Source organism: Drosophila takahashii, chromosome 2R (genome assembly GCF_030179915.1).
Source record: "Drosophila takahashii strain IR98-3 E-12201 chromosome 2R, DtakHiC1v2, whole genome shotgun sequence".
NCBI lineage: Eukaryota > Metazoa > Arthropoda > Insecta > Diptera > Drosophilidae > Drosophila > Drosophila takahashii.
Window position 1 is genome coordinate 34,960,141 of NC_091679.1, and position 13,095 is coordinate 34,973,235.

Consider the following 13,095-nt stretch of genomic DNA (forward strand, 5'->3'; position numbering starts at 1 on the left):
CCATCTCTATCTCCATTTCACGTATCCTTTTTGGAGGTTTTCGAAATGCGTAAAAACTCAATTGCTGCGCATTTGACGAGGAGGTCGGCGGTGGGGCTTCGCAGTCCGGATCGACATGGGTCCCGGGTTGAGTGAGATGCTAGATAACGCTGGCATGGAATGGCTGAGGGGGGCAGGGTAAACGGGAATGTGAAAACGAATTTATTGGAGTCATGTGCTAATGCCAATGCCAAATTGCAAGGTTACAAGCGGTTAGAGGCTGGGGGCTATCGGTAGCTTTACGACGAACATTCTATACGCTAATAACGGAAGGGAATCTAAAAGAAAGATAAAGTTGAATTACCAGTTCATAAATAATTAATAAAAATAGAAAGAACACCAAAAGATTCTCCTTATGGCTGATTTTCTGAATTCTTCAGAGGTAAAAGGGTTTTTTACGATTTAAATTTAAAGAAGGCTGAATACGATACGATGAATACTTTTCATTTTTAGTATCCGAGGTGATGAAAAAATTCCTATTTAATATACCTTGTTTTTCAACTTAATTTTATGATTATTTTACTGAATTTTAATTATTTTAAATTTGTATAGAAGCAATATTTTACAACGTGTATTAAACCAATAAAATTATTGTAAACAAATAAAACAAAATTTTTCACATTATTGTTCTTTACATTTCACTCAAAAATAAAGTAATAAACCCAGAAAAACTACCCAATATTTTCTCTCCACCTCATTTCACCAACAAATATACCCATCTGAGTAGGGTACCCAAACAGAGATGGAAACAAGTAGATACACAAATACAGACACCGGCACAGGACCCGGACATCGGACTGCTGGCTGCTACAAGGCTAAAACACAGGAAACGCATTAGATACGATACCTCTGCCCGATTCGGAGTTGTAGCTGTTGGGATTCCCCCCGAAACCCCAAGGATGGAGCTACGGAGCTGGGATGGCGCGATAAAAATCTGCGTAAAATGATGCGGCAATTTGATGAGCAACTAACTTCGGGCAATTAGTTTGGTAAACGCTTGCCAGTGCGTGTCCAGCCAAAACTGTTGCTCGGAGTTGGGACAGAGATACGGAACTATTGGCCGGCCATTCGGTGCTAATGGGCTTAGGCAGGCCCGAAAAGTTTGCCGAGTGATTTATTTATTGGGGGAATGGCAGTCCGCAGGGAAGATACAGCTACAGATACAGATAGCGATTCTCGCTCGGATTGATTAGCAATTTTCCCCGCAATTTCCACACAATTCCCATTCACATGACCCCTGGCACCGGAATGACATTCGCTTCGTAACGGAACCATGGATACTTAACAATCGCCAGCGGTTCTATTCGGTTTGGTTTCGTGCTCTTGCTGCTCCACTGAACTCTTTGACAAGCCTAGGTTTCCTCAGTTGAGAACAAAAAGAAATAACGCTCGCCGACTTGCTAATAAGCCGATTCCCGACCAAAAAATAAGGAAAGGAGCTACAGAACAGTTGCCCCTGGGCTCCCCGGCAATTTCCAAGATACATTTCGAGTGCCCAAGTTTGCTCTGCTCTTCGCAATGTGTGTGTGTGTTTGTACGAGTTAACCGCAAAGTACAAATAATTTCCATTTGGCCAAAGCGGCGGCATTTGCATATTTCTCCAGCCCAGCCTCACAAAAGACAAACATGCCCGCCAGTATTTAAATAGCAGGCAGATATGTCTACTTATAAATACTTTTGTCGTCGCCACAAACGATACGAACGGCACAAGTTGTAGATAAATATGGCATAGATTACACAACTAGTTTTGCGTCGCAAGAAACTTTTTTCCCGCTGGCCGCAGCATACATATGGATATCCGAGCATAAGTATCTCGAAGCATAAGTATCTGGCAAATATAGCAGAGCGTTTATTTATGAATTCTGTTCTACGCCGAGCAGCGGTAGCTTGAAGGCGCCATTCTCACCGAGAAGCTTTCGAGGGCGCCGTGGCTTAGTTGGTTAAAGCGCCTGTCTAGTAAACAGGAGATCGTGAGTTCGAATCTCGCCGGGGCCTAACCCTTGGAAAGTTCAGTTCTAGGGTGTTTCTTTTTTTTCCGCATTGGAGGAAGCGCCCTGTTAGCCCCCTTTAACCCTCTGCTGCCTGAATGTGCCCCCCAGTAACTGCTATTTTCTTTGCTCTTAACGGCTGTTTATGGTTCCGCTTGCCAGGTGACGCCTTGAGAGCCATTAACGTGTTCCAATTGCGGCAATAATTGTTTCAATAATCATTATAATATTGGCACGGTAATTTACCATCCCCATCGCTAAGGAAAAAGCTTTTATAAAAAGCTCAACATGGAAACGGAAAGCTTCTCGAAATTAACCTTAATTATTATAATTAAAAATGATAAAAAACATTTTCACACTTTTTAAAAAACCTCAATATATATTTTCAAAAAAATTCAAAAATTTCAAATTAAGTGGTTCTTGTCCTCGCTCCTCGTCAAGCTTTTACCACAAGTATTCCGGCTGTATAACACTTTTCGTACAGTTTTTTCCTTACCGTTACGTTAGAACTTCCGTATCTGAAAGTTTTTCGTAACGTTTCCGTAGACTACACTATCTCAAGAACCCGTTTGTATCATATCTCTCAATCAATATCTTAGAGTTGAAACAACTGAACAAATATCACTTCCAAAAATTAATTTTAACCAAAAAATTCCTAACGGAGTGCGGACTTTTGCTCAAGTTGGGTAGTTTTACGCCCGCTGTCACAACGGCGCCGTGGCTTAGTTGGTTAAAGCGCCTGTCTAGTAAACAGGAGATCGTGAGTTCGAATCTCGCCGGGGCCTACAGTTGAGGACACTGAGTTTTCCACTTTTTTTTCCAATGTTTTTATTTATTTTTCTATCACCTAATAAGTATTTGTGGGTCAACACTTAACTAAACCTAACAACAGTAATTAACAAGCAATGGGAGCAAGTACACTCAGAAAAAAAATCGCCCTGAATTTTAGAAAATCGCCATACTTTTTAAGCCAAAGGCAGCTCGCCTTGCCTTTTAGAAAAAATATTTCTAAAAATTAGAAAAAAAATTTCTAAAATGTAGGGTTAGTTTTTGCAAAATTGAATAAGAAGAAGAAAAAAAAATCGGGGAATCGGGAGTTATGCCGACTCCACCCCTCTGTCAGTGTGGGGTGTTGTTGTTGGGGTTCTCGTTTCTCAACTTATTTTTCTCTCCTCTATTTAAACATATGGATGACGTCACGATGCTTGTACACAAGCACACTTTTAATCTTAAATTGTAACTGAAATAATAACTGAAATTATTATATTATTTATTAATGATAAACATAAAAATCAAATAACTTACTATCTTGAGAAAAACATTTTGGTCGCTCGCGGGATTCGAACCCCTTACCTCACAGTTTGCAGTCAAACACTCTACTAGCTGCGCCAGGGAAGCATCACGAGAGGCGCTGTACAAAGTACATTCTCATTCTGTTCTCTTGGGTTCTACGTTTATACTCTTATTTATCCATTATGTGTGTGTTAGCTTACCTAAATCCTTATTTGTATTAAAGTATATATTTTAATGCGCCAAAAAAAAAAAAGACGCAAAAAATGTCCGCCTCGACGTGGGATCGAACACACGTTTCCGAATATAAGCGTAGAAAACAAATAATCCGTTCGCATTAGACCCCTAGGCTACCGATTGAGCCAATTTCCTAAAATGTAAGGCGATTTTTTCTTAGTTTGAAAGAAAAATTTCTGAATAACAGAAAATTTTTCTAAAAGTGGATAACAAGAGGAGTTGATCTAATCAGGGTAAGTTTTTCTTATTATTTAGAAAAATATTTCTGAAAAATAGAAATATTTTCTGAATTTCAAGGCGATTTTCAAAGTATGGCGATTTTCTAAAATTTAGGGCGATTTTTTTTCTGAGTGTACATATATCCCATCTATTTCGCACCTAATCCTTGTAGACCAGATACAACACCACGATCATGAAATACGTGGGCCGCTCGAAGACCAGCTGGGTGAAGTTGTCCCGCTTCTCGTCCATCAGGTGGCACATCCGCTGGTGGATTCCCTGGTTCTGCTTCTCCACAATCGACAGCAGGCAGACGATGCGGTGGCTGCGGATTCAAGGGGGGTTATCCATGGAGGCTAAGTGATTAGATATCAGAGGAGGAGGGGAACAACCACTTACCGCCTGTGGTTCAGCTTCTTGACCCGGTCGCGTATCTCGGCCGCCAGACCTTCGACCAGCTGGAGAGCCCGCCATGAGTCGTAATTGCGGCTGAAGCGATCCCACAGCAGCCGCTCCTCGATGCAATCTTCGATGATCTTCTGGGCACGTTCCATATTAAAATTGGTGTGGAAGAACTTCCAGTCGTTCTTGGGCTTCTCCTTCCGCGGCTCACCACCGCCCTCCCCGCCGGCGGTTGGCTCGCCCTCCGGATTTTGGGCCGCTCGCCGCCTGCTCAACATCGACTCCGAGAGCAGGGCATTCATCCGGTTGGTGGTGCGCACCGATGCGGTTATCCTGCGGATGGTAATCAATGAAATATTAGACCTCATGAACGATACAATTTTCGATGGATTTAGTTATGGCGAGTTTTACACCCAGAGAAATATAGGACTTGAAAGAACAGGTTCTACCAAAATAACTAACTGGATTTAAAGATACAAATTCATCGATTTCTGGTTCTCACAATTAAATTAAATTATTTTGTTTCTTACAGTCCATTAAAGTAGGGTTTCTATTCAAGTAATCCCAGTCACTTAGAGGATTCAGTAGAACAACAACAAATTTGGTTGCACACTTTTTGAATACCACATTTCCTTTCACTTTTCAAGCGAGGGGAATAGATTAATCCCTGCCGAAAATAACAAACTCTTTTTTTAAGGATGAAAAAAATGTTTCAAATAAACCCAAATATGATTACAATAATGCTTTGAATATTTCAAATTTCTAAAGGTTTTTTTCGCACTCCTATCATTTCACATCATAAGCACTCTCATTTTTGGAGGTTCGCGACCAGGAACTCTATTATGCCGGTCAATTCGTACCGCGTTTTCATGGTAGTCCAGCTGGTCATGGTGCTCCTTCTTTCACCGATGGGCTGTCGATCCTCAGAGCTGCCTCTGCCAGCCGGCAGCGGAAAACAAACACCGAGCGCTGCTATCTGCACACTGACAGGAGCGAAAGGAGCGACATGCCGACACGAGTCCTGGCCATCAGCAAGGCCTTTGGCCCCGCGGATTGACGGGGTATCCACACATCGTCAAAAGTTCTTTGAAGCTTTGTTGGTTTAGGGCCGCTCTTCAACCTGCGGAGCCTAGAGATGGCAGGATTTGCTATGGTTTCGCCCAGAGAACAGTGCATTATCCTCACGATGCCATCGCCGACATTGGGGCTTTGAGTCTTCGGCCTTCCGGCTTGCGTGCCGCTTATCATAAATCCAATGGCGGGGCGCTCCAATTGCAATCGGCCGGATGGCGGCGGAGACGTGGGTGTCATCGCCACCAGCCACTCGGCAGGATATATACTGGGTTTCCAGCCGTACGAAAAGTGTTGCCATATGGGGAATTACTGGGGGCCTCGACGGCACGCGATTGCCCTCCGAAGTTGATGACTTCCCTCCGATGTTCTTGGCTTCTCTGCCCTGCGACACCTGGGCGCGGTCTTCGCGGCGAGGTGAGTGTCTTTCTTCGTCTTGGGCGCGAACTTTCAAGCACTTTGATTACTTTTTATCGCAAAAGTTTCCCGCTCGACGGCAGCGTATGCAAACTTCGCGTTGGCGCTCCAAAATCTAATCTATCGGCATGCATCGGCAGCCGTATATATATGAAGTTATTAAATTGAAATAACTGTCAAGTCACGTGCATGAAGCGCGGAGTTGACGACTCCTCATTGCTTCCAAATGGGCGATACAAGTGGCCGGGAAATAAAGAGGAATTGAGCATTCGACGGCGGACCATTTCTATTGGGGTAGGGCATGATAGTCGGCATTATTGCCAAAACAACAGCCGAACGACACAGGGCACGAGAATAGGAACAGTGGCTGCAGTAAGGTGTTGAAAACGGTTGGATTGCTAAGCTGTTTCCTGGTATTTTGTGCTGTTTTCGTTTTAGCTGTTAAAATCCTTAAAAGATTTGAATTTTTTATTTATAGTAGTAGGTGGCAAAAAGGTTTACCTCATATTTTGAGCCAAACATCGTAAAGATTAATTGCTTACACCCAGAAAAATGATGGACAACATTTTAGGTCATGCATAGCCTAAAACATTTTTGCCCTACTATTTAGGTCCCGTATAGCCTAATATTTTAGGTCAGCGTGGGCCTTAAAATTAATGCCTTTTACCTAAATAAATTTGCACTGAACTCTGATACCGTTTTGGCGACGCTATAATTCCCAACCAGTTATAGCGCGGCTTGCATGGTAACCCACTTCGATCGTTGAATAAGACAGCGATTTCACTGCTGAACTGTGAAGCCTCCTCGCTCCTTTTTGTGTGTTGGTATAATGACGACTTCTTGAAGACTAAGCCGACATTGACCTCGAGTTAGCTATAAACTTTTCTGTATTTACTTTATAATATTATAAATTTTTCAGTACATATTTTTAGGCCAAAGAAGGCCTAAAATTTTGGATAGGGGTTTTCTCATATTTTTAGGCAGCCAATTACCTAAAATCTAGGCCAAAAATTACCCCCATTTTAAGCCTTTAATGGCCTAACATTTTAGGTCATGGAATCCTAAATTTTAGGCCATTTAAGGACTTAGCTCCAGTTTTAGGCCAATTTTACCTAAATTCTAGGCCATTTTTTGACATTTTAGGTCATTTTTTTTCTGGGTGTACAATCGACAAAAGATGAATCAATTCAGAATGATTTATTACAACAGTAATGTTTACCAAAATCGAAAATGTTAAACATTATACAAAAGTAAAATATATAAATAAATTAAAAAATCTTGCAAGAGTACAATTGTCAATCTGAATTAATTAAATAAATAATTTACCTTATATTTAAAAAAGGAATTTATATCGACCAATCATCTTATACAGTTCCTAATTACTTTCTTTTTCAGAGTATTTAAGATTAAATTCGTATTCCTAGTTACTTTCTTATTTAGTGTAGTGAAAATCAAATTTGAAAAGCTCATAAATAGAGGTGTCCCTCTTAACCACTTAACACTTTATATTAATTTTACAAATGTCCTGCCTTAAAGGTAGACAGAAAATTTAAGGCAGAGGAATAATAGGAAATATATATTTAGGCTCGGAATTTCTTATTCTCCTTCTACACAATTCCAATACGAAACCTTAATAATGTAAAAAATAATCACATAAATACTTGAAATTATGATTAACTGCAGATTAATACGAAAATGCCATTAATAAGGATTTCTCTTGAAATCCGTTATTTATCTGCCCGATGCACACAAATCCATTTTGGATTAGCCCATGATTTCCACAGCACGCATTCCTCTAACCGCCGAAACGAGAACGCTGCACGAATCCCGAACCAGAAACCAGGTTAGCAATATCCAACTTTTACCGAACAAACTGCCAAATGGATGAGGGATTCGGAACGGAACAGCGACATATTTATGGGTTCACGTGTGCGTGGGTGAAAATTAAACAACAGCTAAACAAATTAAGCAATTTGTACCGCCCTGCTCTCCACAAATGGGCGGAAATCGACGGGGGGAGTGGCAGTTCGGAGCGGGCTCGAACTCATTAGCACCTGAGTGCACGCGACCCGTGAAAATTTGCATAGAACTCACGCTTGCATGCGACTCATGGCAGCTATGCTTCTCACTTCGCCCGAGTGTTACGTTACTCAGCCAGCCAGCCGATGGGTATAAATATTTTCGGGGCTAAGCAAAACTGCACGAATGAAACTCACAAATGAAACTGGCTGAAGTCTCCGGCTCCGGGAGCTCGGAAGCATAAAAGCGCAAAGCTGAAGACCGGAGAAAGGAGAAAGGTGAAAGGGTTGAGCTGAGTGCGCCAACAAGGTGTACGCTTTGATGGTGATTGGCTCACGACCCAAAAGGGGGCTCGAAATGGGGGAGGGAGGACTTCTTCATGTCACTCGTTAGCTCCGCTCGGCTGCGATTTGATTTGAGTTAGCATGTCTAAGGACAACTCAGCGGCAATTTTCGGCTCGGGGCAACCAGCAAATGTGTGCCAATGTATTCTAAATTGTGTTTATTTTGAGTAATTCGCCATCCAGCGAAGGCATATCTCGCCTGCACACACACATCGCCTGACTCCGGCAGACAGTTTGGCAATTAAAATTTTAGGTTGCCAACTGTCGACGCGCCGCATGCAAACCAAATAGTTTCTAAATACGTAGAAAGCGCGAAAAGAAGATAGACTGCAGGATACACAGCGGGAAAAAAATGAAAAGAAAATGGTTTAAAAGCAAACAGATCAAAAGCGAGCTCATTACTTGAGTCTTTCTTCTAATTAGTCAGCAAAAATTACAAAATTTTGATAAAGAACTTACAATAAATTATATAAAATATCTATGTTGCAAATAATCTTTTAGACATCGTGACGTCACAAAAAATTAAAGTATTTTTATTTAGTACGTCCTCAGAATATTAGGTTTTACTATCCGAAGTCCGAGTTCGAATAAAACTGGATAGCTTTTAAATATTATTATTTATATAAAAAGTCCTATTAAATATATGTTTATGTTAATTTCCTCTACATATATCAATAATAATTTCATATTTTAAGTATCAAAAGAGTGGATCACAACATTCGATTAACTAGTATTTTGATAATGATAAGATTCCCTAATATGCTGAGCGGCGCCTTTCGTTCCTCAAACTAACTCCCAAAATTGTGGTAAAAGTAAAGGCACCGATCTGAAATAAAATAATTTATATAACACAAACATTTATTAAGAATAAATATTTAATCTCACCTCAATGACCATTAGCATCCAGCCAACCATCTTAGGACCCTTCAGAACATCCTCGTGTTGGGACTCCATTTTAGATAGACAGCCATCTTTATGTGGTACATCATCGCTATCATAACAGCTACTAGGAACTGGTAAATGGGCGTCACCGTAATCTTTTAGTTTGTAAATACCACAGCATTTCAACTGGAATAACAGATGAATGGGTTTTCGTGAGATATGTTTTTTTTTGTTCAATTTTATACTGTAATACTGTACGTATGCGTAAAATGTACATTGTATTTCGTAAATTAGTTTTAAATGTATTTTTTCGACAAAAATCACTAGGAATCTTTGGAATTGGCTTGTTAAATTCCCATATTAAAAAGATTCAAGCATTTTTCAATTCTGATCCAGGATTTACAACTGATCACTCGTTTCACACATCTCAAACATATGAATTATTTGACTGCTCTTACTTTAGTTTGGTACTCAGCCATGGCATCGTAACTATTCGTCTGCTTTGCAAACGTCTGTTGCAGTTTAGTAAGGGAGGCCTCATCGAAATGCATGCGGAAAACGAAGAGCAGGGCTAACGAGATGAGCAGCATAACCAGCATTGAAGTTGCGTACTATAGTTTGGAAAAAGAATTCATTAATAAGTGGATTATATTCTTTAAATAATGTTTACTCACCGCCCAGGTAATGCAGATGTTTTCCTTTACGGCCCCAAAACAGCCAAAGAAGGACAACAAGAATACAATCGAACCCACGGCGATGTATAAACCGAGAATGAGTCTCTCATTTTCAGCAATTTTCTCAATTGCAATTACATTAATCACAATAGTTGCAATTCCCAGGACCTGAAAATAATTTCACAATACATAAGAATTGAAACAAAAACAAGAAAGGAAGCTACCTTCGGCCAGCCGAAGCTTATATACCCTTGCAGATAAAGTAATGCTCACTCGGTGCTGTTCCAGGGATTTCAGATTCAGCGTTTCTATTTTTGAATTTTGTTTTTAAAGAGTCAAGAATTAAAACGCCTACTTCCTACAAAACAATGAATTTTCTTATATATCTTTGAATATTCCTATGGGAGCCTTAAGATATAGTGGTCCGATTCGGCTCGCTCCGACATATGTACTACCTGCAATAGAAAGAAGACTTTCGGGAAAGTTTCATCGCGATATCTTTAAAACTGAGAGACTAGTTCGCATAGAAACGGACAGACGGACAGACGGACATGGCTAGATCGACTCGTCTAGTGATGCTGATCAAGAATATATATACTTTATGTGGTCGGAAACGTCTCCTTCACTGCGTTGCAAACATCTGACTGAAATTATAATACCCTCTACAAGGGTATAATAAATGGATGTGGTCATCTACATTCTCCGATTACATTTACACATATTCACAACTCCCTATTCACATTAATCATTCCAACCAAATCCATTTGGGCAGATAACGTTCGACAACACAATTTTTATGAGTCATAAAGTAGGTTAGATTAAGTAAGTTAGAAGCCTTATTAACACCATACAACACAATAGTTATTCATAACTTATACAAAAAGTCTATAAAAATACAATTTGGTATTGCTTTAAGGAAATATTATATTGACCTAACAGATTATAAGTAAATCATAATTTGGTATGAATTTTTAATATTTATATTTTCACTTTCAGTTGATATGCAAAGATAAACCTTTTTGTTTTTACACTATTATTCAATTTTCATTTCGGAATTAACAGTTTTATCAGGAGACACCCATTTTTATTTTTAATTAACAAAAGTTCAATTTAACAAATACAGTCACAAAGATAAAATGGGTAGACAAGATTACGAATATCTTCTCGGCAGCAGTCAGACACAAACTAAGATAATCACCACTCACCGCACAAAGAAAATTGAACAGAAATGCCAGATATCTTATTATCAACGGTGACCAAGCCATGGCAAATACGAAATTTCGGTAGACGCGTGCTCTATTTTTCCGAAAGCTACTAGCTTTTATTCCGATGCTTACTCCTGGAAGGTTATTTCTGTACTAAATAGCTGAGCAAATACGATCGCCGATTGAGTCTCGTTTGCGTTGGCAATCAAGTGTGAGAATACACTGAAACAAATTACTTAAACATATGTTTAGTAATTAAGTGAGTCGGTTATGAATAAACATGATAAGATTTAACAGAAACGTTTAAGTCTAGAATTCCTTAAATGGCGTTGTAAGAAAAAACTTAGTTTACAATTTTTTTAAAATGTTACTTTACCCAGTAATGAGGCACGCCACAATATTTAGTAATATTTTTTATCTCCAACTAGAGGCGTTGTTCTCAACTGATTCACAGTGAGATCACATATGCTTCCCTCTCTTAGGAAAACCCCAATGACCATGAAAACGACAGACTAGGTGCCCCATATATCTGATAAGTTATAAAGTTCTCTCCTACTAAATTATCTTTATTACCTTTTCAACCGTTTGCTCTTTTTAGGGTGGACATTTTTATTTGGCTGATAGTAATATTATTGGTTAATCGCTAGAAAAAAAGAAGTTAATACTTTGTTTTCGCTATGAATAATTCAACTAAAACCACAAATATGTAGATTTGTGGACCCGTTACTTGTATTTAAATGCTTTACTTACGCTATTTGCTAAAAATGTCCGCCTGAATCACACTCTTACCCATTTGTACTCGGTGTTTCGGCGGGGTAAACAAATATCGAGCGAATTTCTATGCTCGAGTGCTTATCAAATACAATAATTGGGCAAGGTGTAGTTGAGTCGGTCTCTCTCAATAGCTCAGAGCCCAGCTGTTTCGGGGAGAGCCTTATCAGGCCGATGGCCGGGTGCTTTTTGATAACTCTAAGCCTCACCGAACTAAGGCGTGGGGTGTTTGGTTTTGGGCGATGCCATTCAGTTGATTTCCGATAGCGAGCGTGGGCAAAACTGACAACCTAGACCTAAAAACCGAAGCAAAATGAGCTGCGGCACCAAGACATTGAAGGTGTCCTCCTTCGTTTTGGACTTTCTGTGCTGTGTGAGTCGTTATCGCCAAATCCGCAACTGATAGTGCCCGCATTACATATAGATGTTCTCCTCTCGCTCTCAGGTTTTGGCGGCACTGACCATAGCGGCCTGTTCCTATGCCCTGATCACTTTCAGCCACAGCGCGGCCATCCGAGTGCCCTGTATTTTGGGCATAGTCCTGGGATCCCTGCTCTTTCTCAGCACGATCTTTGGCTGCATTGCCGCGTTGAGAGAGAACATCCGCATGACCTGGATCGTAAGTATTGCGTCCTATTCCAGATGACCCTCGTTGTTATAATATATTATTTATTATTATTATTTTTTTTTTTTATTATTTAATTTTTTTTCCTCTATCGCTCGAAAGTATGCTGTGGTTATGCTAGCCCTGATTTTCGGACAGATCACCGTGATCTTCGCCCAACCCATAAACTACGAGCTGCTGGCCAACGAGACAATATACGACGCCTGGCAGGGACAGCTTTATAATCAGAGCAGAATGCCTTACTATGAAATCAAGGTGAGTTTTACAATATTTACCGAGATTCTTAGAGATCCAATTTCATATTCTCCAGTCTCCCTAAAACCTCTAAATTAAAAATAAAAACCATTTTCTTTTTCACGGTAATGGAATTAAAGAAATATTATACTATCAATGAGCTTTCTGAGAAATTTTATCGGAATTAATTTGGCAAACTCGCTATCTCTGTTTACGTAAATATTAACCTATTGTCGTTTAGTATCACTGCTGTGGGCAGACAGGGCCCTCAAACTATCCGGATAGTGGACTGCGAGTGCCGCAGAGCTGCTACTTCAACCAGAATGCGACGGTGGCAACGGATCTCTATACCGTTGGTTGTGATCAGAAACTGGCAGCAGCCTTTATCAAGGGAACCCGCTGGGAAAGGATCAGTGACTGGTCTGTTGTGGGCGTGGAGGTAACTAAAAATAATTTACTTTCCATTTATTGAGATTTTTAAACTAAAATTCTTAAATTTCATTAGACACTCACCGTTATTATCGCCGGCCTTTTGGCTATAGCCTTACAGAATGTGGAGCGTCGTCGTCGTTATTGATAAGAGCTAAGTCCTTACAGCATCTGCCAACAGTATTAAAAGCTGTACGAATATTCTTAGTAAAAGTGTTCCTAAATCTGTAAATATTGAAAGTAATATCA

The 13,095-nt window shown here is 40.0% G+C and overlaps 3 protein-coding genes and 2 non-coding genes across 5 annotated transcripts; 3 read left to right on the forward strand and 2 right to left on the reverse strand.

Moving 5' to 3' along the window:
- The first annotated feature begins 1,960 nt into the window (after positions 1–1,960).
- On the forward strand, positions 1,961–2,034 carry TRNAT-AGU (transfer RNA threonine (anticodon AGU)). Its single transcript has one exon. It is a non-coding gene; the product is annotated as a tRNA-Thr (tRNA).
- Positions 2,035–2,738: 704 nt separating this feature from the next.
- Positions 2,739–2,812, forward strand: TRNAT-AGU (transfer RNA threonine (anticodon AGU)). Its single transcript has one exon. It is a non-coding gene; the product is annotated as a tRNA-Thr (tRNA).
- Positions 2,813–3,932: 1,120 nt separating this feature from the next.
- Positions 3,933–5,064, reverse strand: LOC108060361 (dynein light chain Tctex-type protein 2B). Its single transcript, XM_017146025.3, has 3 exons — positions 5,036–5,064; positions 4,173–4,508; positions 3,933–4,098 (listed from the first exon to the last, which is right to left on the reverse strand). The coding sequence occupies exons 1-3, from the start codon at positions 5,062–5,064 to the stop codon at positions 3,933–3,935; spliced, it is 531 nt and encodes a 176-aa protein (XP_017001514.3).
- Positions 5,065–8,613: 3,549 nt separating this feature from the next.
- Positions 8,614–10,948, reverse strand: Tsp42Er (Tetraspanin 42Er). The gene is made up of 5 exons (XM_017146020.3): positions 10,788–10,948; positions 9,583–9,750; positions 9,367–9,519; positions 8,912–9,094; positions 8,614–8,852 (listed from the first exon to the last, which is right to left on the reverse strand). The coding sequence occupies exons 1-5, from the start codon at positions 10,845–10,847 to the stop codon at positions 8,781–8,783; spliced, it is 636 nt and encodes a 211-aa protein (XP_017001509.2). The 5' UTR covers positions 10,848–10,948; the 3' UTR covers positions 8,614–8,780.
- Positions 10,949–11,801: 853 nt separating this feature from the next.
- Positions 11,802–13,078, forward strand: Tsp42Eq (Tetraspanin 42Eq). The gene is made up of 5 exons (XM_017146019.3): positions 11,802–11,931; positions 12,004–12,177; positions 12,286–12,438; positions 12,659–12,856; positions 12,923–13,078. Exons 1-5 carry the CDS (start codon positions 11,872–11,874, stop codon positions 12,992–12,994), a joined length of 657 nt encoding a protein of 218 aa, XP_017001508.2. The 5' UTR covers positions 11,802–11,871; the 3' UTR covers positions 12,995–13,078.
- The last annotated feature ends 17 nt before the right edge of the window (positions 13,079–13,095 follow it).